The sequence below is a fragment of the Mustelus asterias genome, chromosome 3 (assembly GCF_964213995.1).
Source record: "Mustelus asterias chromosome 3, sMusAst1.hap1.1, whole genome shotgun sequence".
Lineage (NCBI taxonomy): Eukaryota > Metazoa > Chordata > Chondrichthyes > Carcharhiniformes > Triakidae > Mustelus > Mustelus asterias.
Genome location: NC_135803.1, coordinates 62,045,682 through 62,068,574, shown reverse-complemented (window position 1 = coordinate 62,068,574; position 22,893 = coordinate 62,045,682). Strand labels below are relative to the sequence as shown.

The 22,893-nt window shown below is 42.4% G+C and overlaps 1 protein-coding gene across 1 annotated transcript in view; it reads left to right on the top strand.

Annotated features, from left to right (window-relative positions):
- The window catches only part of LOC144491350 (uncharacterized), a 30,873-nt gene extending 10,977 nt beyond the window's left edge, over positions 1-19,896 (top strand). The window contains exons 2-5 of the mRNA XM_078209036.1: positions 3,848-3,949; positions 7,262-7,306; positions 12,026-12,183; positions 15,450-19,896. Coding sequence (XP_078065162.1) covers positions 3,877-3,949; positions 7,262-7,306; positions 12,026-12,183; positions 15,450-19,538 — 4,365 coding nt within the window. The 5' untranslated portion in view covers positions 3,848-3,876 and the 3' untranslated portion in view covers positions 19,539-19,896. The remainder of the gene's footprint in view (positions 1-3,847; positions 3,950-7,261; positions 7,307-12,025; positions 12,184-15,449) is intronic.
- The last annotated feature ends 2,997 nt before the right edge of the window (positions 19,897-22,893 follow it).

Genomic DNA, 22,893 nt, shown 5'->3' with positions numbered 1-22,893 from the left:
ACCCTCATTTAAAATAATAAAACACCATTTAAAATTCTCACTGACTTTTATTTTTGAAACCTCAGCCATATTAACATCTGCTTAATTCTGAGGATAGATGGGATCCAGTTGTAAAAAAGTGTTTACCTCAGCAGAAAATCAGTGAGTTACTGGGCTGTCTGCAATTATATAATGAGAAACATTTATAGCATTATGGTTTGTGCTGCTTTTGGTAAGCAGTCTAAAGTGTTAGTATTTTATCACATCATCCAGTAGTTTCCCTGCTAGTTTATATGTTCCTTTCATCCTATGATTAAAGAAAACTCAAGGGCCCCAGTTGGTACAGAGGGGAACACTGTGCTGCCCTGACAATAATTGAAAACTCATTACCAGCAGAATTATTCAGATGACTCCTGGTAAAAGGAGATAGTAAAGCAGATTAAAGCAGTTTGCTTTGTTGCAGGTTTGTGTCTGGCAATTTTACAGATTCATTTGGCACACATTTTGACCAGTGATCTCCAGGTTCATTGCCAGAAAACTTGCTGTTTTAGTGCGCTATAAAACAATATATTCTTGAATAAAAGCATGATCAAAGCTCCTCTAGAATTTCCAGTTCTGTTTTGAGAAACCCCTGCGGCTCACTTTACACTTCACACCGAGTCACATCCATTTCAGCTGAAGTAATTTCGATTTTCATAATTTTCGTAAAATTTCTTAATACACTGAGTCGGAAAATCATTTATTTACGGCTGCTGTTCGCAGGGCTATCATTTGTTGCCCCCATCCCTTGAGAGGATGGTGGTGAGATCTTTGGACTGCTGCAGTCTGCAGTGAAGATACTTCCAAAATGCGGTTAGGCAAGGAATTGTGTCCCAGTAACCATAGAGGAGTGGCGATATATTTCCACGTCAGAATAATGTGTGTCTTGGAGGAGAATCTGGAGATGGTGGCATTCCCAAGTGCCTACTCCAATTCTAGGTGAGTGGTGTTGTCAAAGAAGTTTTGGAATGCAAGTTGTAGATAGCACACATGACAGTCATAATATGTCATTTGGAAGGCGTGAATGTTAAAGTGACAGATAGGATGACAATCAAGCGGACTGCTTTGTCCTGAATGTTGTTGGAGAGTATTTCATTATACTTCTTACTTGCACATTGTGGAAGGTCAAGAGGCTTTTGGGGTCAGGAAATGAGTCCCTCTGGCTGCAGAATCCCAGCCTCTAGCCTGTTCTTGTAGGCTCGGTATTTATATGGCTGGTCCAGTTCCGATTCTGGTCAAGGATGCCCCCTAGAGTGTTGATGGTGGGGGATTGACAATGGTAATGCCATAGCATGGTCAATCCACCTAACCTGCACATTTTTGAACTGTGGGAGGAAACCAGAGTGCCTGGAGGAAACCCATGCAGACACGGGGAGAATGTACAAACTCCACACAGACAGTGACCCAAGGCTGGAATCGAACCCGAGTCCCTGGTGCTGTGAGGCAGCAGTGCTAACTACTGTGCCACCATGCCACCCCTGACTTAATGCTGGAACAAAGATCATTGACAAAGCTGCTGCAGATGGTTAGGCCTAGGACATTACCCTGAGGAGCTTCTCCGGCGATGTCCTAAGGCTGAGATGATTGGCCTTTGAAACCACAACCAGCTTCCTTTGTGCTATATCCGCCTCCAACCAGTCATGGTTTTCCTTGATTCCCATTGACTTCAAATTTTGCTCGGGCTCCTGATGCCACCTTCAGTCAAATGCAGCCCTGATGTCAAGGGCAGCCATTTTACCTCAGCTCTGGAATTCTGTTCTTTTGTCCATGCTTGGACCAAAGCTGAAACTGAGTGATCCTGGTGGAATGCAAACTGGACTTTGGCGAGCAGGTGCTCCTTAGCATCGTTAACATATTTTCCATCATGTGGCAGATGTTTGAGAGTAACCTGCTGGGGCAGTAATTAGCTGAGTGGATTTTACGTGCTATTTGTCACACCTGGGCAATGTTGTCGGAGCCCAGAGCCTTTATTGTATCCAGAGTGCTCAACCGATCCTTGACATCTCGTAAAGGGAATCACATTGGCTGAAGATTGGCTGATTCTGGAGATCTCAGGAGGAGACTGTGCTGGATCATCCACTGGGCACATCTAGTTGAAGATGGTTGCAGTCACTTCATGCTTGTATTTTGAACTTGCATACTAGGCTCTGCTGCTGTTGAGGATGGGAATGTTCCTGGAACCATCTCCTCATGATAGTTGTTAAATTGCCACCATTCAAGACTGGATGTGATAGGATTGCAGGGCTTTGTTCTGATGGACTGAATGATTCTATGACTCTGTGATGCAGTGATTGTGGACTTGCATTAATTTAATATAATTTAATAATAATATTAAATTCCAAATCTCATGAGCAAGTCAATCTGCTGAACAGGCAGACAAACCAGAAAGATTTTCATGTTTGATCCCTGAGTTAGCCAATCAGAGTGACACAGGCAGTAGCTTTGCCACAATTAGCCTCTGATCCTGGGATCCTGAAACAGAAAGTCAGTGAAGTTTGACATTCCTAATACAAAAATAGAAAATGCAGGAAAATCTCAGCAGGTCTGACAGCATTTGTGGGGAGAGAATAAAGCCAATGTTTCAAGTCTAAATGACCCTTCATCAGAGCCCTAAACATTCCTAATGCTGTCCCATGGCAGTGAAGATGTGGAGATGCCGGCGTTGGACTGGGGTAAACACAGTAAGAAGTCTAACAACACCAGGTTAAAGTCCAATGGCAGTGAAGACAGGATCAAGCCTAACTCTGGTGCTCCCCTGCAGTGGAATTGCTACTGGTAGTCACTGTCTAAACACACATGAATAATGGCTATTTGGGCAAGTAAAGTTTACTATACCATCCAGCAAGAAGTAGATGCTATCACTGAAAAGGAAAGAGCATTTGTAAAAATACATTGAGGAGAATAAACACATCTGTAATTATCCAGTGCACATCAAGTACAACGTGATCATTCACTCTATTTAGGCATCACTGGCAAGGCTGATGTTTATAGCCTCTCCCTGGTTGCTCTCGAGAAGGTGGTAGCAGGCTTTCTATTGGAGCTGCTGCTGTATCTGTGGTGAAGGTCCTCTTACAATGCTGTTGGAGAAGTTTCAGGATTTTGACCCAGCGAAAATAAACCAAGTAGCAATTCATTTTGTATTGTTTCTGGCTTTTCTAGGCTGGCCCATCACGAGTGCACAATGCTACACCTCTTCGATCCAATATAAAAACATATTAAAATGTTTTAGTGATAGACCACTTAGATCTGTGTATTACAATATTGCAATATATGTAAGTTTGGATTATTGCTTCTTTAATGTCTCTTTAAAAATATATATATTCTGTGTGATTTCCTTAATATTGCTGATGGGCTGCAGGGCTCAACAAAGATGTCCAGTCACAGGAATGTCAAAGAGATCAGGCTTGTTTTCTTCAACCTATTTTATGTTTTCAAAATTATGAAAGGAACCAATTAAATAGTTCACTAAGTTGAAGACAGCAACAGGAGAAAAGGTTCAAGTTGATCAATAAGAAGGGAAGCTGGACTGAATATTTACACCTATGCGATAGAATTTTAAAATAAGTGATCTGGGATGGTCACTGAAGGGAAGAGGTAATTTTAGAAGAAAGATGAATGGAGAAAGTGGAGCTGGTTTATGGAAAAGGAATGTGCTTACAGTCTTTCCTGTTTCTAACAATCGTCACATCATATACTGCATCTATAATTTTCCTCCATGTTGGTCAATAGGATGTTATTAATCCCAGACTGTACATGGAAATGAGCCATCAATTTGCACTCTACATCACAAGAGGCAATTAAACACATCTTTTATTATGTTTTTCCACAGTGTACACAGGTGTTAAAATATAGGTTAACATGGACTGCACAAAGGGGAACATGCTCTCTTTGATCCTGGCTACCATGGTTCTAACCGTCGTGTTCTTACCCGGTGAGTGGGCTAATTTTAACCGCTTTCAATATTTGATGAGAGATTTTCTATTTTCTTTCTGCATTTATGGTGATTAAATGCTACACATCTGCACTGCATCTGGCTGAATATCCAAATTGTTTCAATTTCAAAGCCAATTATGATACATAATGTTAGTATATATTAAATCATTATATATTAAATTAGTAGCTTTAATGCAAAATTATGATGAATTACAGATTTTCCCAACAAGTCAGTTTACTTTTGTACAATGTTGGCTATTTGTTGAAAGTGCATTAATGCAATAAGTTCGCCCTGGAAAAGTCTGCAATTTTGGACTTTCCCTCAGCTTTGTCTTAAAGTCTTGATCCTAACCTCACAAGAATGCTCTTACGGATATCAGCTATGTTTAGGTTGTTCCCTGTCCTCATGCTTAAACCAGACTTACTGGAATTGTGGCTATTAAAATTGTACTCATTTAGCTAAATCGTTCAACAGCTTAAAAGCTCTTGGATATCATCAGCTAGTGCCACTTTTAATATTTGCTATCAATAAAGTTTCCTGCTTCATAGAATGATACAGCTCAGCCCATATGTCTTTTACTGGCTATTTGAATGAGGTCCCAATTGGTCCCACTGTCCACTTCTTTTCTCCACAAGTTTTCCCTGTTCACGTATATGTATCCAAAATTGAATTTTGAAACTTACTAATGACTCTGCTTCCACTGCCCCTTCAAGTAGTGGGTTCCTGATCATAACAACCCAGTGGATGTAAAAACAAAACTCATTTCCTCTCCAGTTCTTTTTGACAATTATCTTAAATCTGTGTCCTCCAGGTAACCCACCCTCCAGCCAGAGGAAACAATTTTTCTTTTCAGCATCTGTTAAAACTGTTAGAACTATCACATCAAAATCAAAACCTAAAATGTTGCATTTTTCAGAATCAGCCAATTTATTTAAGTTTTATTTTTGCAAATGAACTCTCCTCATTGAATGAATTAACTTGCCCCTTCTATGTACACCCCCACTCCAAGTCATGCACCAGTCCTTGGTTGTGTGTAGACACATGACTTGTTCTTAGAGTTCCACAGAAGGTAACCCAGGCACGGTGGCACAGTGGTTAGCAGTGCTGTCTCACAGCCCCAGCGACCAGGGTTAGATTCCTGGCTTGGGTCACTGTCTGTGTGGAACCTGCATGTTCTCCCCATGTCTGCATGTGTTTCCTCAGGGTGCTCCGGTTTCCTCCCACAGTCTGAAAGACGTGCTGGTTAGATGCATTGCCGATGCTAAATTCTCCCTCAGTGTACCTGAACAGGCGCCAGAGTGTGACAACTAGGGGATTTTCACAGTAACTTCATTGCAAATTTAATGTAAGCCTACTTGTGACACTAATGAATAAACTTTAAACATGGGTTGGCTACAAAGAGATTATCAAGAAAAGCATCAGTTTCTTTACCTCCTGATATTTTTCTCCTTTCTTTTCTTTAAAAAGTACCCAAGACAGTTCTTTAGTACTTTTCCAGGTTAGCCCAGCCATCGTAGGAAGTCACTGTGGGAAGTCATGTTGGGGGAATGAACCCATGTTCCGATCAGACTCAATGATAGATCAATGCACTTACACCACCTGGAATCCTGAAATTAAGTATTTTCAATGTTTCTGTGGAATCACAGGATAGGAACAAAATAAAAACTAGAGAGGAATATAACAAAGGTTCTTTGTTCCATTGTTCACCAAATTCATTGAATGTCTATTTTCTTTAATGGGAAAAACATGGTAACACAAGTTGCACAGTAATGAATTCCTGATTACTCAAGGTCATTGGCTCTGGTTCCATTTTGATTCACCAGTGAGTAAAAGTAAGCCTTTGATAATCATAACATCCAGACTGAAAAATACAGTTTTGTAAGTTATCCATTAAATAATGGAAATAAAAATATTCTAATTTGTAGTTTAATAATTGACAATTTGTTGCAATGAAGCATTGCAAAACTAACTCTTTGTGATGTTATCTATCTTCAAGTCACTTGTCACAATGCCTGATCTATGCAGCTGCCATTTTTAGATGGAGGGAACAATAAATATGTCTATATTATATATGAATGTAAACAAATCCCTTGGAATTTGTTAAAGGATGTACTGTACTGTATTGGGGGAGGTGATGGCCTAGTAGTATTATCGCTGGACTATCAATCCAGAAACTCAGCTAATGTTCTGGGGACCCAGGTTCGAATCCCGCCACAGCAGATGGTGGAATTTGAATTCAATAAAAAAAAATCTGGAATTAAGAATCCACTGATGACCATGAAACCATTGCTGATTGTCAGGAAAACCCATCTGGGTCACTAATGTCCTTCAGGGAAGTAAATCTGCCGTCCTTACCCAGTCTGGCCTACATGTGTCTCCAGATCTACAGCAACGTGGTTGACTCTCAACTGCCCTCCAAAGGCAGCTAGGGACAGGCAATAAATGCTGGTCCAGCCAGTGACGCCCATGTCCCATGAATGAATAATGAATAATAAATTCAATGTCAATGTTTGGATGACCTTGGCAAGCCAGTAACTAAATTCCAGCTTTAAATGAAACTCACAACTATCTTTATATATTATTCATTCTTAGAATTTGGGCATCATTAACAATGCCAGCATTTATCGCCCATTCCTAGTTGCCCTTCAGATTTGCCTTTTTGAATTGCTGCAATACATCTGGTACTCTGACAGTACTGTTGGGTAGGGGGTTCCAGGATTCATTTAACCACTTTGCAACACTGAAAATTTCCAGCATGTTAAATTTTAGGTGTTATGGGACAGGAAATATGCATGTTATTAAAGCTAAATTAAACCAAAATTAAGATACAATTTAAAGATACCATTCTACCCTTGAATTTGTTGAGAAGGAATCAAGCTTAAACGGTGATGACAGTTCATCTGAATTGCCTTGTCAATTAGCTTTCAATCATTATTAAAAATAATCTGTTATTTTCTTTGTTGTTGAGCAAACATTTTTAAAAATATAAATCTGGAATAAATATGCAAAATGCCTGGCCAGGAGGCGGTAGTAGGTTTTATTTCTATAATGCCTTGGGCAGATTGGTTTAGCTTTGTAGTTTTAGGCCTGGTTTTCCATTTAGTCACATTAACAACTAACTCCTGCTGATTTAGTACTGGGATTAAAGACCTAAAGCATTTGAAGGTTACTTCACTAAAATACCACCTGTAGCCCTGAAACATGAGGTTCCTGCTGTGTGCACAGAACATCCTAGTTAGCAGGTAGTGACTTTACTCTTGTTCTTTCAGTCTGTCACATCTGGTTTGCTTTGTTATTGTTCTCTTTCAGACACGCTGGAGGCTAACGTGCTGCGCCAGCTCTTTAAGAGGAATGGTAAGTAACCCGCTGCATGCTAATGAAACATGGCAGGAACCATCTGCGCAGCTAAAAATTACTGAGGGGGCGATCCGTTTGCTTTCCTGCTAGCGAAAACTAGTTAAAAAGCAGCAGGTCTGGGGGTCTCCCAGATGATGCAGTTGGTAGCTGTGCTGCATGGTGTGTTATTAAGCCATATCAAGCAGGTGGGTCTCAGGTTTGATCTTTGCTCTGTGACCGGTGAGCAGGCCACTGCTGGAACAGACAGAAGAATGGTGTAATTACACCCCCCCATACACCCTGCCAGAGAGCAGTCAAAGAGGATTCCAGCAGTTGTTCACTATCTAATGACCCCTGCTGGAGATAATTTTGGTGTATTTCTTCCCTTTGCGTTCCTCCCCCCAACCAAATCCAATCCCCTCCACCCCCAACCTCACCTCCTGGTGAAAGTGAAAGACCTTGCTGGCAATCTCTGAGCTCATATATGAAGAGGAGCCATTCTTGGGTGAGGTAGCTGAAAGATGTCAGCGCCCAAGGAACATCCCTTCAATTTGAGTCACTGCCTTCAAGGAAGGGTGGGGGGAGGGGAATTGGGAAATCTAAAAAAAGATCAGTAAGTCTGCTACTTAGCTTTTACGATGGCGTATTTAACTAGTGTTTTTTCCATTCATATATTTGGATTTATGTTTAAATTACCGTTATAGTTACTATTAGTAAATCAGTAAAGTACTATATTAAATGAGCCATAGTTAAAACCTGAGGATCCTGGTGGATTGGACAATGTACTTGAATGTTTTACTTTAAAAATCATGTGCTGTAAAATGATAGGCCATAATATAACATAACATAACTGGGCATTCTATATTCCAAATCAGCTTGTTTTCTCTTCTGAACGGGTTTATCCTTTGCTGTGGCGTGGCCCTTGTTATCTGGCACCATCTGGCAGATCACCTGAGTGGCCAATATTCAAGCCCACTGACTCCCATAGCTACCTCGACTACACCTTCTCACACCAGGACTCCATCCCATTCTCCCAGTTCCTCCACCGCTGTTGCATGTGTTTCAATGATGCTATTTTCCACAATGGCACTTCTGACGTGTCTTCCTTTTCATTGAGCCGAGGTTTGCCCCCCATTGTGGCTGACAGGGCCCTCAATCGTGTCTGACCCATCTCTTAAACTTCTCCCCTCACTCTTCCTTTCTCTCCCAGAACTGTGATAAGTTTCTCTTTGTCCTCACCTTTCACCCCACCAGTTTCCATATTTAATGCATCATCCTTTGCCATTTCTGCCAACTCTAGTATGATGCCACCACTAAACGCATCTTGCCCTCACCTCCACTGTCAGTATTCTGTACAGACTGTTCCCTCTGTGACACCCTGGTTCACTCCTCTGTCACCCCGAACATCTCATCCTCTTCCCATGGCAGCTTCCCATGCAGTCGCAGGAAGTGTAACACCTTAACTTCAATGCCCAAAACACTCCTCCCAGCTAGGTGAAGCAGCAATTTGTTTGCACTTCTTTCAATTTGGTCTACTTCATTCGCTGATCATAACGCAGTTTCCTCTACATTATGGAGACTAAATGCAGACTGGGTAACCACTTTGCAGAACACCTTCACTCAGTCTATAAGCTTGATTCTGACCTTCCTGCTGTTGCCATTTCAATTCTCCAGCTTGTTCTCATGACCACATTTCTGTCTTTGGCCTGCTACAATGTTCCAGTAAAGCTCAACGCAAACCAGGGGAACAAAATCTCATCTTCCCATTCGGCCCTTTATAGTGTCTGGACTTAACATTGAATCCAACAGCTGTCCTCAGTTTTGTATTTTTTCCACAAACCTCCACACTCTATCCCAACCCCCTCCCCGCAATCCCCGATCACCAGTCTGTAACTTGTTCTCATGTTTTGCTTTCAGAAAGTGCTGGCCCTTGTTCTGCTATGAACACATTCTGCCATCTGACCTTCATGCAATTCTTGACATGTTCTTTAGTCTTTAACACTATAATTATCACGCTCTTTGTCTTGTGTCCATGACATCTTTGTCATCTAATCTGTCCTGAGCTTCAGCCTCTATCACTGACCTTCTAATTTGCTCCATCTGCTCCAATCCATCTTTTCAACAGCAGAAAACCCCATCATACTTCTACCTCTTTTCAGCTCTGAAGATGAGTCAGATGGACCTGAAACATTAACTCTGTTTCTCTCTCCACAGATGCTGCCAGACTTGCTGAGTTTTTCCAAAATGTCTTGTTTTTAGATCAATGGTCCCGTCACTGGCTTGATCAACTCTCTTGACTGATCTCTTTAAGAAACTCACCTTATTTATTCAAATCGTATATCTTTCTAAAATAATTTCTTAAATTATAGGAAACTCAGTAGTTTAATTTGCATTCAATAACTATAATTTTTTTATTGTCTATAAATGATATTGGAAGTATCCTGTATAAATTTATGTCGAATGATTCAACACCAGTGCCTGTTTCTCATCTGGCATGAGTTGGCAGTATTAAGTTACACCTCTGTGTTCTTGGAGAAGTGGAACATTGTGCATGAATAGTGATCCGTTACCTGGTATCCAAGTGCTGATTGTATTTTTGGTGACAGTCAGCTCTTTGTTAACATTAGAAAAGTTAAATATAACTTTAAAAGTTTCCTGCTAAATTGAATTGTGTGAAGACTCGAACAACAGATTTTCCATTGATTTCTATTATGTTAACACACAAGTACTTCCAAGCATTTCTTCTCTAAATGCATTATCATTTTAAATTTGTACCCATCTTTCCTTTAATTCCATGTTTGATTCCCTCCAATTAGGTTTCCTGCCGGGCCATAGTACTCAAATGGCCACTGTGTAGAAGTCACAAATTACATTTTTTGTGACCCATGATAAACTATTCCTCCTCATCCTCCCTGACCTACCTGTGGCCTACATAGTTTTTGTTTTATTCGTAAGTGGAACATGGATATCGCTGGCTGACCAACATTTATTGCCCATCCCTAGTTGCCCTTCTTCAGAGGATAGTTGAGAGTCAACCACATTGCTGTGGCTCTGGAGTCACATGTAGGCCAGGCCAGGGAAGGATGGCAGATTTCCTTCCCTAAAGGATATTAGTGAACCAGATGAGTTTTTTCAACAATCAACAATGCTTTCATGGTCATCAGTAGATTCTGCGCTCTTCACATTTTGGTCTGTTGGAGCATCCCCAGTTTTAATTGTTTCATCATTGGTGGCCATGCTTTCAGCTTCTGCGGCCCTAAGATCCGGAATTATCTCCCTACATCTTTTTGCCTCTATATCTCCATCTCCTTTAAGATACTTCTGCAAATCTACTTATTTGACCTAATTATTGGTCATTTATTCTGATTTCTCCTTCTGTGGCTTGGTGTTTCTTTGTTATTAATTTTGCCAGAGCTTTTGGGATGTTTTGCTATGTGCACTTTAAACATATAAATTGCTGTAGTCATCTGATGAGCAAACCTTCTTTCTCTCCATCTTCAAATTGCTTTTTCCCTTGCATTGACCAGTCCTAGGTAAGTATCCCTAAAAATTGTTGATCCGGGTAAGACCCCTTGACCTGTCACCATCCAGCTCGTTTACCCCTAAACTTACAAATCCGGGTGAGGGACATTGACTGATTCCATGCCTTTATTCAACCCACCCTCTGTTGGTAGCCACAAAGGTTTAATCTAACAAGGTGCCCATCCCCTTGGATACCTGTTCCAGACCCAACAGTTACCTGTAAAAAGGAGCCAACTCAACTAGGCTTACTTTAGTTAAGATAGAGTAAGTTTATTAACGATTAAAAGGCTAAGGAGTAATGCACATGCATCTACATTTGTATGGATTAGAACTATGAATTGAGTCCAATAGTAAGTAAATATAAATAAAAAGTTATACAGAACAGTCCTAGAGTTGCGAGGAGTAGATGATGAGTGTTGCGGCCATTACCGATTGGTTCTAGTAAAGTTGACTTCTGTAGCTGGGTAGTTGACTCTTCAATTCAGTTGATCTGTGGTTTGATTGGGAGATTTAATTTCTTTTTCATGCCGCGATCCTTCTGCTGACTGATTCACTGCCACAGTCAAAGAGAGAGTTTTGAGATATTCCTGCAATATCTGGCTATTTTTGCAGGGGCCCTGCTCGGTTATTGTATCACACCTTCAGTATGGAAAACTTCCAGCTGCTTTTTCACACAGCACACTCACGCAGATTGACAGACAGACACCAGTAGGCCAGCAGCAAGCTGACTTTTAAACTCCTATGTATATTTCAAGAAGACCAGAATAGACTAGTTTCGTTTAGGCAATTATGGCTAATTATGTTCTATGTTCTATGTCTTCAAGATGGGATGGCAATTATGTTCCATTGTCTTCACTGGAAATGGAAATCAGTCTCTGGATGTGTTTAAAAGTATCTTGCCTGGAGACATATGAAGTAATGTAATAATGAATGACATGGTAGTGTAACAGGTCCATTATTATATTTGATATATTTTGCTTCAGAATGAGTTCTGGTACAATTATTAAAATTTATTTTAAATAAATTCTGCTTACAGTCCTCTTTAAATTGTACATTTAATTTTTATCAATACAAGGAAGTTTGTTTTAGCCAAACTCATGAAAATGGAAAGGTTTCCAATTTATTTTTCATAGATCTGACTTTCCAGACTTGGTGGACTTTGGCAAGACTAATAGCCTTGATCTCAGCCAATTCCATGTTTTCTGTCTCTCCCAGTTGATGAACAGAAAGTTACTGTGGAGCCCAAAGAAGCAACAAACTTCTTACAGAAACTGACACGTTCCAAACGACACACGAAACAGCAGCAACATCAACAGCACTCAGATTTCTGGGCCGCGTACCATCATTTCAGTGATATTGGATTTCATGAAGGAGTAAGTACCATTGTTCTTGTGAAAGAGGGATTTGAGTATGCAAAATAGACAGAGTTACCTGAATTATGAGACAATGGACAATGTCAGAATAATAGCAAGGCCAATGACATTTGCAGTTAGAATGGCCTTCAACCCATCGAGTCTACACCGACTCTCGAGACAGCATCATACCCAGGCCCTATCCCCGTAACCCCACATATTTACCCCACTAATTCCCCTAACCTACACATATTTTGGACACTAAGGCCGCTATTTTACCATTTGATTTCTAAATGCTGGGCAGACTTGAAACTTGGAAAGTTTCAGATCCATCATTTGGTCATGTTTTCAGGCTCCAATGCCCCCCCCTCGCTCCCCCCCCCCCACCGCCCCCCCCCCCGCCCTCCCCCCCCCCCCCCCCACCCCACCCCCCCGCCCTCCCCCCACCCCCCACCCCCCACCCCCCAAACGCACTCTACCTACCAAAATATCAGCAAGCCTGTTGCTCGTTGCTGAAGCCTGTGGGTGGGGTTTAATGCACCCAAAACCCTGCAGAGAGAGATAGTGCGCATGTACAGGCCTCTGATGCTGCACATGTGCATTATCAGTAGCAGGGATCTGACAGAAAAGAGAGAGCTGTCAGGCCCCTGCTAGTGCAGGCAGTCTGAAGCAGCTACCTCCCCCGCAACCGAGATATAGCCCCGCCCGACACCCCCCGCTGCCCAGACCAATTGTGGACTCCCCCTCCTCCACTGACCATGAACCTGCCACCCTTCCCCCCACTGATCATGGACCCGCTGCCCTCCCCCCACTGATCACTGCAAACTGGCAGTGGGCCCCCCCTCCCTCCCTCCCCCACCACCAATCCCTACAGACTGGCAGCGGGCACCCTCCCCCATTCGCCCTTCCCCCATTGGCCTCACCCCACTGGTCCTGCCTCCCAACACTGCCATGTGGGCATTGCCCAGGTGCCAGACTGGCATTGCCCACATGCGAGGGTGGCATTGCCAGTCTGGCACTGCCCAAGAGGCAGCCTCCTTGCCTTTGGCCTCCCCGGGCGCCTCAATGGCCTGCGGCTCCATCGGCACGGCCAAGTCGACTGGTCCCTATTCACATGTCTATTCCTCGCAGGCGAGAACCTTTCCTGTCGAGGTCATAAAGGAGGGACAGATCCGGATTGAGTGCTCGCTAAGCATATGTAAAATAGCATTATAATAAATTTCCATATATTAACCTGCCTCCCACCCATTTCCGGCAAGAGGTTGACCATGCTAGAAATCTGGCGCTCATAAAATGGTGCTGGTTGCGAAAACCGGCGCCAATCGTGCTAAGTGCTTTATGCCCGACTTTACCACCACGTCGTACCTGAAAACGTGTACAATGTGATGGTAAAATCACCCCCTAAGGGTCAATTTACTATGGCCAATCCACCTAACCTGCACATCTTTGGAGTGTGAGAGGAAACCAGAGTGTCTGGGGAAAACCCACGCAGACATAGGGAGAACATGCAAGCTCCACACAGACTGTCACCCAAGGCTGGAATTAAATCCTGACACTGTGAAGCAGCTGTGCTAACCACTGTGCCCCCCTACTTATGGGTAAATCTCTGGTGAGGAGCAGGCGCATGGTTAAATGTCAATATCTAAATGTTGCTACCTGTGTTGTGCTATTCTGTCATTAACTCGGAAACTGATGCCTTGCCCTTAGTCTCCCCATCGTTTTTAGGAACTTGCTGTATTTGTCCATTAAACTTACAACAAAACGTTAAGCCTTGTAATTACATGTGTAAATACCTTTTTAATGATGTGATAAGTGTTAATGATTATCAATCAATCTCTCTGGCGCCAACAAAATAACATTTACAAGTGTGGAGTCTCATTCCTTCAGATTTTGAACTTTTCGGGATTTTAGAAATGTCAGGCATTCTTAAGCACTTCTCATTTCTGCATCTTTATTCTCTCTTTTAATCTAATATTTATTTTATTTATTTCTTGCTTTATCTGATTAAACATTGAATTCACCCACTTACATCCAATGCTCCGTCGCCACCACTCCATCCTTCCTGCATTTATTATCCAATCCTTAAAACTCATAGATATTAAAGGGATATCCTGCGCTCTCAGGTCTCAGATTCTCTGTATCTCTTTCTGTATTATTATTAGTTTGCACTTTCAAAAGCTCTTGGGCAACACATTTTTGAGCTGAGTGAGACAAGGATAAGTCAAACTAATGGCAGATGCCATGAGATGCTCTGTTACAGCAAATTCTGGCCCAGTAAATTACCTGAAGCACTCAACCACATGTATCTGTTTAATCTAAAGGCACATATTAAAATCTACGGACTTCATTTATATGATATCCTTTTCTGAGGCCAAACCATGGAAATGATTCATAGGTACTAATTAGATAGAAAGCAGAATTATCTTTGCATGGAATTTGCCCATAATGTAATAGAAATGGTTTTCAGTGGAACCTGAGTGATGATGCTATGGAGAAATATTGCTGAACTCTGTGACGCTGAGTAAATCTCTTATTTCCATCTTTCATCACACATCTCTTTTCCTTCTCTCTCCATAGAAGTATCTAATTGGATAGAATTAACTTGTCCACTCCTGTAGTCCTTTCTGTTCATTTATTCCACAATTTTTTGGTGTGAGAAATCTTGCCCAACCATCTTCTTGCTCTGTAGAACAGAAACATACTCCTGTGATACAGGGAAAGATACAAACTGCAGAACTGATAAGCACCCCTCTGATCTGCAGAGAGTTCTCAATTTTTAGGTTGTGTCTTCCTAATTATTTCACTTAGCGCATTGAACAATTTGATTGGATTCACTCCATTAATTCCTTTTCTCAAATTGCAATTGGGTCACCTCAAAATCTCCCCCTCTTCAATGACTTGCCTAGAGTGATTAGGAGTTCAAACTTCAGGTTGAATGTTGCAAAATCAAATGGTGGCTCTCTAATCTCAACTGGATTGCCAGAGAGATGAATTAAGATGAACTGATAACTTTGCAGTAGAGAGAGAATGCGTAGCAAGTTAACCAACTGCACAGTTATTTTCTCACCTACCTCACAATCACTGGCTTAGAAAGACTTAGTGAACCTCTGGATTGAGTGAATCACATAAAAATAAAGTGGAGAATAAGGAAATTATGAATTGCAGTTTATCAAACAAGAACATCAACTATTTTGTCAGTAGATACAAGTTAGTGGAAAGTAATTATAAAATGTGCCAGACTTTTGCAACACCCCCTATTATCCACCACTACTTCCATTTTATTTCAGGTAAATGAAATGGACTCAGTTTATCTGCAATATCTTAAGGCCAAGAACAGAGATGAGTTCCATGACTCGTATCAAGCATATCTGCAGCGTCTGCGTGAAGAGGAATGCGACACAACAAAAGATCCTGAATGTCAGCCAACTGTTCTTCACAAGCAAGTAGCTTCTACTCAGAAGCAATGTGACCCTCACAGAGACCCATACTGCAGAGCAGAAGCGTACCCCTGTGATCCACAGAAAGATCCATACTGCAGAAGTGATAAGTACCCTGTTGATCCACAGAAAGATCCATATGGCAGAGCAGAAGCGTACCCCTGTGATCCACAGAAGGACCCATACTGCAGAAGTGATAAGTACCCTGTTGATCCACAGAAAGATCCATATGGCAGAGCAGAAGCGTACCCCTGTGATCCACAGAAGGACCCATACTGCAGAGCAGAAGCGTACTCCTGTGATCCACAGAAAGATCCGTACTGCAGAGCAGAAGCGTATTCCTGTGATCCACAGAAGGACCCATACTGCAGACGAGAAGCGTACCCTTGTGATCCACAGAAAGATCCATACTGCAGAGCAGAAGCGTATTCCTGTGATCCACAGAAGGATCCATATTGCAGAGCAGAAGCATATTCCTGTGACCCACAGAAGGATCCATACTGCAGAACTGAAAGGTACCCTGTTGACCCACAGAAAGATCCATATGGCAGAGCAGAAGCGTACCCCTGTGATCCACAGAAGGATCCATATTGCAGAGCAGAAGCATATTCCTGTGACCCACAGAAAGACCCATACTGCAGAGCAGAAGCATACCATTGTGATCCACAGAAGGATCCTTACTGCAGAACTGATAAGTACCCTGTTGATCCACAGAAAGACCCATATGGCAGAGCAGAAGCATGTGACCCATACAAAAACCCCAACTGCAGAGCCCAGGTAGTGTCATGTGACCCGACTAAAGATCCTTACTGCAACCTTGATTCATTTTCTAAGCACACCCCATCATCATATTCTGCATGTGATCCACGCTATGATGCAAACTGTCGCCAGCAACCTTACACGTATACACAATACGCTCAGTTAGTAAACCAGTATTGTAATCCATATGATCCAAAGAATCCACACTGTCTGGCATTAGTTGCCTACTTAAAGCAAATATGTGATCCATACTCAGATCCTAACTGCTTTCCAAGAGCAAAGAAAGAAGCACATTCCACATACTCTGCCTGTGACACTGCAAAAGATCCATATTGCCGCTCTGCTGTGGCTGCGTATAAAAGTCCATATGATTGTGACCCACACTATGATCGCAACTGTCAATTGGCATATCATCCTAAGGATGAACCAGCACCAGACTCTGAATGTGACCCCAGATATGACCCTTATTGTAGATCTGATAGCTCTGTATATGGTGGTAAAAGTGAATGTGATCCCTATCGTGACCCCAACTGTCGACAAAATGTAAAATCTATTAACCAAGGTGTTCAAGATCCTGACTGTGATCCTGAGTATGATCGGAATTGCCGCAGGCCTCAATCCATGTACAAAGGTAAAACAAAGGAAGGTTATGATTGCGATCTCTATTATCACCCAGACTGTTATCCAGTTCATGATCCTCAGTCAAATGATAACTGCGACCCCAATGACCCCAACTGTCACAGAAATGAAGAAAATAATAGAGTACCTGAACACGACGGAAACTGTGATCCTGAACGTGATCCTTATTGTCATAGAAGAGCAACATCAGAGAATTGTGATCCTTACACTGATCCTGAATGTTATTCCCGATATCGCGCTAGAGAGCAGGAACGAACAGGGACAGAGAATTGTGATCCGTACACTGATCCTGAATGTTATTCCAGATATCGCGCTAGAGAGCAGGAACGAACAGGGAGAGAGAATTGTGATCCGTACACTGATCCTGAGTGTTATTCCCGATATCGCGCTAGAGAGCAGGAACGAACAGGGACAGAGAATTGTGATCCATACACTGATCCCGAATGTTATTCCCGATATCGAGCGAGGGAGCAGGAACGAACAGGGACAGAGAATTGTGATCCATACACTGATCCCGAATGTTATTCCCGATATCGAGCGAGGGAGCAGGAACGAACAAGAACAGAGAATTGTGATCCACACACAGATCCTGAATGTTATTCCCGATATCAAGCAAGGGCACAGGAACACACTGCGACAGAGAATTGTGATCCATACACTGATCCTGAGTGCAATTCCCGATATCGAGCTAGAGAGCAGGAACGAACAGGGACAGAGAATTGTGATCCATACACTGATCCTGAATGTTATTCCCGATATCGAGGTCAAGAGCAGGAACGAACAGGGGCAGAGAATTGTGATCCGTACACTGATCCCGAATGTTATTCCCAATATCGCGCTAGAGAGCAGGAACGAACAGGGACAGAGAATTGTGATCCGTACACTGATCCTGAATGTTATTCCCGACACCGAGCGAGGGAGCAGGAACGAACAGGGACAGAGAATTGTGATCCGTACACTGATCCCGAATGTTATTCCCGACATCGAGCAAGGGAACAAGAACGAACAGGGACAGAGAATTGTGATCCACACACAGATCCTGAATGTAATTCCCGATATAGAGCGAGGGAGCAGGAACGAACAGGATCAGAGAACTGTGATCCACACACAGATCCCGAATGCTATTCCCGATATCAAGCAAGGGAACAAGAACGAACAGGGACAGAGAATTGTGATCCATACACAGATCCCGAATGTTATTCCCAATATCGCGCTAGAGAGCAGGAACGAACAGGGACAGAGAATTGTGATCCGTATACTGATCCCGAATGTAATTCCCGATATCGAGCGAGGGAGCAGGAACGAGCAGGGACAGAGAATTGTGATCCATACACAGATCCCGAATGCTATTCCCGATATCGAGCGAGGGAGCAGGAACGAGCAGGGACAGAGAATTGTGATCCATACACAGATCCCGAATGCTATTCCCGATATCGAGCGAGGGAGCAGGAACGAACAGGGACAGAGAATTGTGATCCACACACAGATCCTGAATGCTATTCCCGATACCAAGCAAGGGAACAAGAACGAACAGGGACAGAGAATTGTGATCCACACACAGATCCTGAATGTTATTCCCGATATCGAGGGAGAGAGCAGGAACAAACAGGGACAGAGAATTGTGATCCATACACTGATCCTGAATGTTATTCCCGATATAGAGCGAGGGAGCAGGAACACACAGCGACAGAGAATTGTGATCAACATACAGATCCTGAGTGTTATTCCCGACATCAAGCAAGGGAACAAGAACAAACAGTTACAGAAAATTGTGACCCATACACTGATCCCGAGTGTTATTATTCTCAGTATCGTGCTCGACAGCAAGAACGTGCAGCTACAGAAAATTGTGATCCAAATGTTGACCCTTATTGTGATAGATCTCAATCTTACATTAACGAGCAAACACAAGACAGACGACACACAGAAGATTGCGATCCAAATTCTGATCCAAACTGTCATAAACAGATGGCGCATGAGTGTAACCCTGACTATGACCCTGATTGCCATGGCAGTCTCTCCCATGCTGGTGAACAAACGCATACAAAAGTGTGTGACCCATATGACCCCTATTGTAGTGCATTGGCAACAGACTCTTATCAGCCAGAACGCAACTGTAATTCTGAACATGATCCAGACTGCCAGACTTCCCAATCACATGATGATGACCAAATGCACAGAGAAGATTGCGACCCATACTATGACCCTAACTGTCGCAATGAGAAAGAGGATTTCTTTGAACCAGATGTTGACTGTGATTTTGAATGCCGCATGCAGCGATTTGGTGCCACTGATGGGGAGGTTGACTTCCATGATACTAGCCGTTATGAAATCATCTGTGATCCAGACCTTGAAATTCCGTGTCCTTATGAAAATGATGTTAATGATGTGACAACATCCTATGATCAGTATCATCATGTATATAACCCTTATAGTGCAGGGTATGACGAACAATATCAAAGAGATCAGGAGACTCATCATCTAACTGAAATTGAAAATGATTCTCAAATAAGTTCAAAAGCCTCTGAAGAAGATAATTAGATCTCCTCAACCTTTGGTGGGGAAAGATATTTGTGATGGCTTTATTCGTATTGTATGCCGTTGAATAATAGAAAATTGAAGAGATGTGAATCTAAAATATTGAACCGAGTAAGTAAATAAAAGAAAACATTTCCTATTCATTTGTGTCTGTGCCAACAGTTTTTACTGAGGTCCTGATGCAGCATTCTTCAATGTGATCATCATAAATTGACAGATAATTCTGCAACATACTAAGGCATCAAAGGTGCTGGCTTATTTCTCTGTCCTTCATCACCCTTGTATTTACAACATCTAAATCATGTATTAATACTTAGCCAGTAGTTCTTACACAATTAAAAATAAAAAAACATTTTATGTCATTGGCCTTTTTTCTTGTGAGATAGAATCTATCCAAATGCAAAGGGGTGGTGTTCTTTCTACACTGACAACTAATATTGTATCAAAATATCCATTGCCTTCCATTTTTAATTCAGTTATAGAACATAGAACATAGAACATAGAACATTACAGCGCAGAACAGGCCCTTCGGCCCACGATGTTGCACCGACCAGTTAAAAAAAAAAACTGTGACCCTCCAACCTAAACCAATTTCTTTTCGTCCATGAACCTATCTACGGATCTCTTAAACGCCCCCAAACTAGGCGCATTTACTACTGATGCTGGCAGGGCATTCCAATCCCTCACCACCCTCTGGGTAAAGAACCTACCCCTGACATCGGTTCTATAACTACCCCCCCTCAATTTAAAGCCATGCCCCCTCGTGCTGGATTTCTCCATCGAAGTCACTGATTAAACGAATATATAACCGAAGTCACTGATTAAACAGAAAAGGGGGCAATTAATCCCTTTACTCCCAAGTGTTACGTGTCATCATACTTCAGACTGTGCGGCACGGTGGCACTGTGGTTAGCACTGCTGCCTCACAGCTCCAGGGGCCTGGGTTTGATTCCTGGCTTGGTCACTGTCTGTGTGGAGTTTGCACATTCTCCTCGTGTCTGCGTGGGTTTCCTCCGGGTGCTCCTGTTTCCTCCCACAGTCCAAAGATTAGATTGATTGGCCATGGTAAATTGACCCTTTGTGTCCTGGGATGTGTATGTTAGAGAGATTAGCGGGGTAAATATGTGGGTTTTTGGGGATAGGGCCTGGGTAGGATTGTTGTTGGTGCAGACTTGATGGGCCAAATGGTCACCTTCTACATTGTAGGGATTCAATGACTGTACAAAAATGGAGAGGAGCTAAAATATGTTTCCTTGGACATTTAATATTAATTAAGGGAGAAAAATCAACTGAACATTTCAGGCTGGGAGGTTTTGTTTTAATGCAGGGAATTGTTAGTATATGAAATGCCCTACAAGAAACAGGCTTTCAAAAGAAAAGCTGATGAATATCTAAAATAGAAAAACGTATATATGCAAAAAGGGAAGTGCAAGAAAATGACACCAAGGGGAAACCTCTTTAAGAGGTCTGATTGGTCTAATGGCCTCCTTCTGTAATATGCATTTATACAAGTCTATTTAGTTGCATTGTAATTTCCAAAGTTAACCAATGGTGGTTAGAGAACTTTAAAGATGGTAGCAATGATTATTCAAAATGAACAGTATGAAACATGCAAAAGGAAGGGATATGTCAATGTAATCAAACACCACTGGGTGTCAGAGTTCGTTTTCCAACTTTATGCAGGAAATGTAGGTTGTTGATTCTATGGACCTAATGTAAAGGATAAATACCAAAGACGTTGGTTGAAATTATATAATGAAACAATATTTTGTGAACATCCTTTGTAATTATGTACACTTTATGTACACTTAGAAAAATGAAAGCAAGAACAATTACTCAAATTCAGTCACTTGATCCCTAGAATTGCTCAGCTGAATAAGCCAGTATTGAACCAAATAAACCAACAAGGCTCCACTGTTCATTCCTAAAACTAAAATTGGTGATCTCAGGCAATGACATAGTAAGGAAGGCACATTTAGTCACTGCGGTTAAAAAAAAGACAAAGTGATTTCCAAATCTTTTTTGCAATGATCGCTGCTAGATGTTTATTTGTGCATAAGATTGAATGAGATTCAGTTTAAACAATAATGCCTCTTCTGGTGAAACAAGGGATTGATTCTCGCCACATCGAATCAAGAAGAATGAAGAATAGCCACTTAGATCAGTTAGCATAAGGGAAGAAAGATTCAAGGTTTCAGAAGGAAAGGGGGGAAATTTGATCAAGGGAAAGGGGGGAAGAGAGGAAAGGAAGAGGGTGTGGAGGGTGTGGGAAAGGGGGGGAGCAAGGGGGAAAGGGGGAGAGGAGGCTGGAAGGAAGAGGGTGTGGAAAAGGGAGGGAGAGAGGAAAGGGGGGATAGGAGGCAGGATGAAGGAACGGGAATGGTAGAGGCATGGGAGGAGTGGAGGAGACAGAAAGGTGGGTGGGGGAAAGAGGGAGAAGAGATGAGTAGAACCAAGTGGGTGGGGACGGGGACAGTCTGTGATGATGTTCCCAGCCACTGACTCAGCCCTTTTTCTGAGCGAACGTTCGCTCTTCTTGCCTCACTGAAACGCTAAAAATAAGCGAAGTTGGTAACGAACACAGAGGCAGCACTGAGTAACAGCCTCGCACCGCAGCAACTCACTCAGTCCCCAGCACCAGGCGAGCCTGAAGAAAATGAGTCTGGTTCTGCTCAGTGCAGCACTGAGTAACAGCCTCGCACCGCAGCAACTCACTCAGTCCCCAGCACCAGGCGAGCCTGAAGCTCCAGCACTATCAGATCTCAGTGTGAAACAGAACTGAGATCCCATCTGAAACTAGACTTGGCCGACACAGAGAGAGAGACAGAGACAGAGAATAGCCAGTGGGAAGGCAGTGGATGCGGTTCAGAGACTGCCGGCGATATAACTCCAATTTACGGTGCACTCTCACAGAAAGCAGTCTAAAACCGGTGTTTCAGAGCGATCATTTGACAGATCTTTAATCGGATTGATATGGGGGCTGGGCAGAGAGGAAGACGTGCACACAATGATGATTAAAGACTTGTCACTGGATATTTCTCTGTAGATGTGACACAGAACTTGCTTGGACCTTACTTGCATCGCTGACATTTTGAGATGTTAGTATGTGTGCGTTACTATTTGAAAAGTGAAATTGGCCGCTGGAAATTTGAGCGAAACTCAGAGAATACCAGAAATACCAATTCTCGCCCATCAGTATATTCCAAATCGTTTGGTGCCCCCTCCTGCTCAATGCACGAACTATTGGAGTCAATTCTCAAACTTATCCCTGTAACTTGGGCTCAGAGACAATTGCATATTTCATTTCCTTAAATAATGTTGTGTTAGTTACTAAGACCATAAGACACAGGAGCAGAAT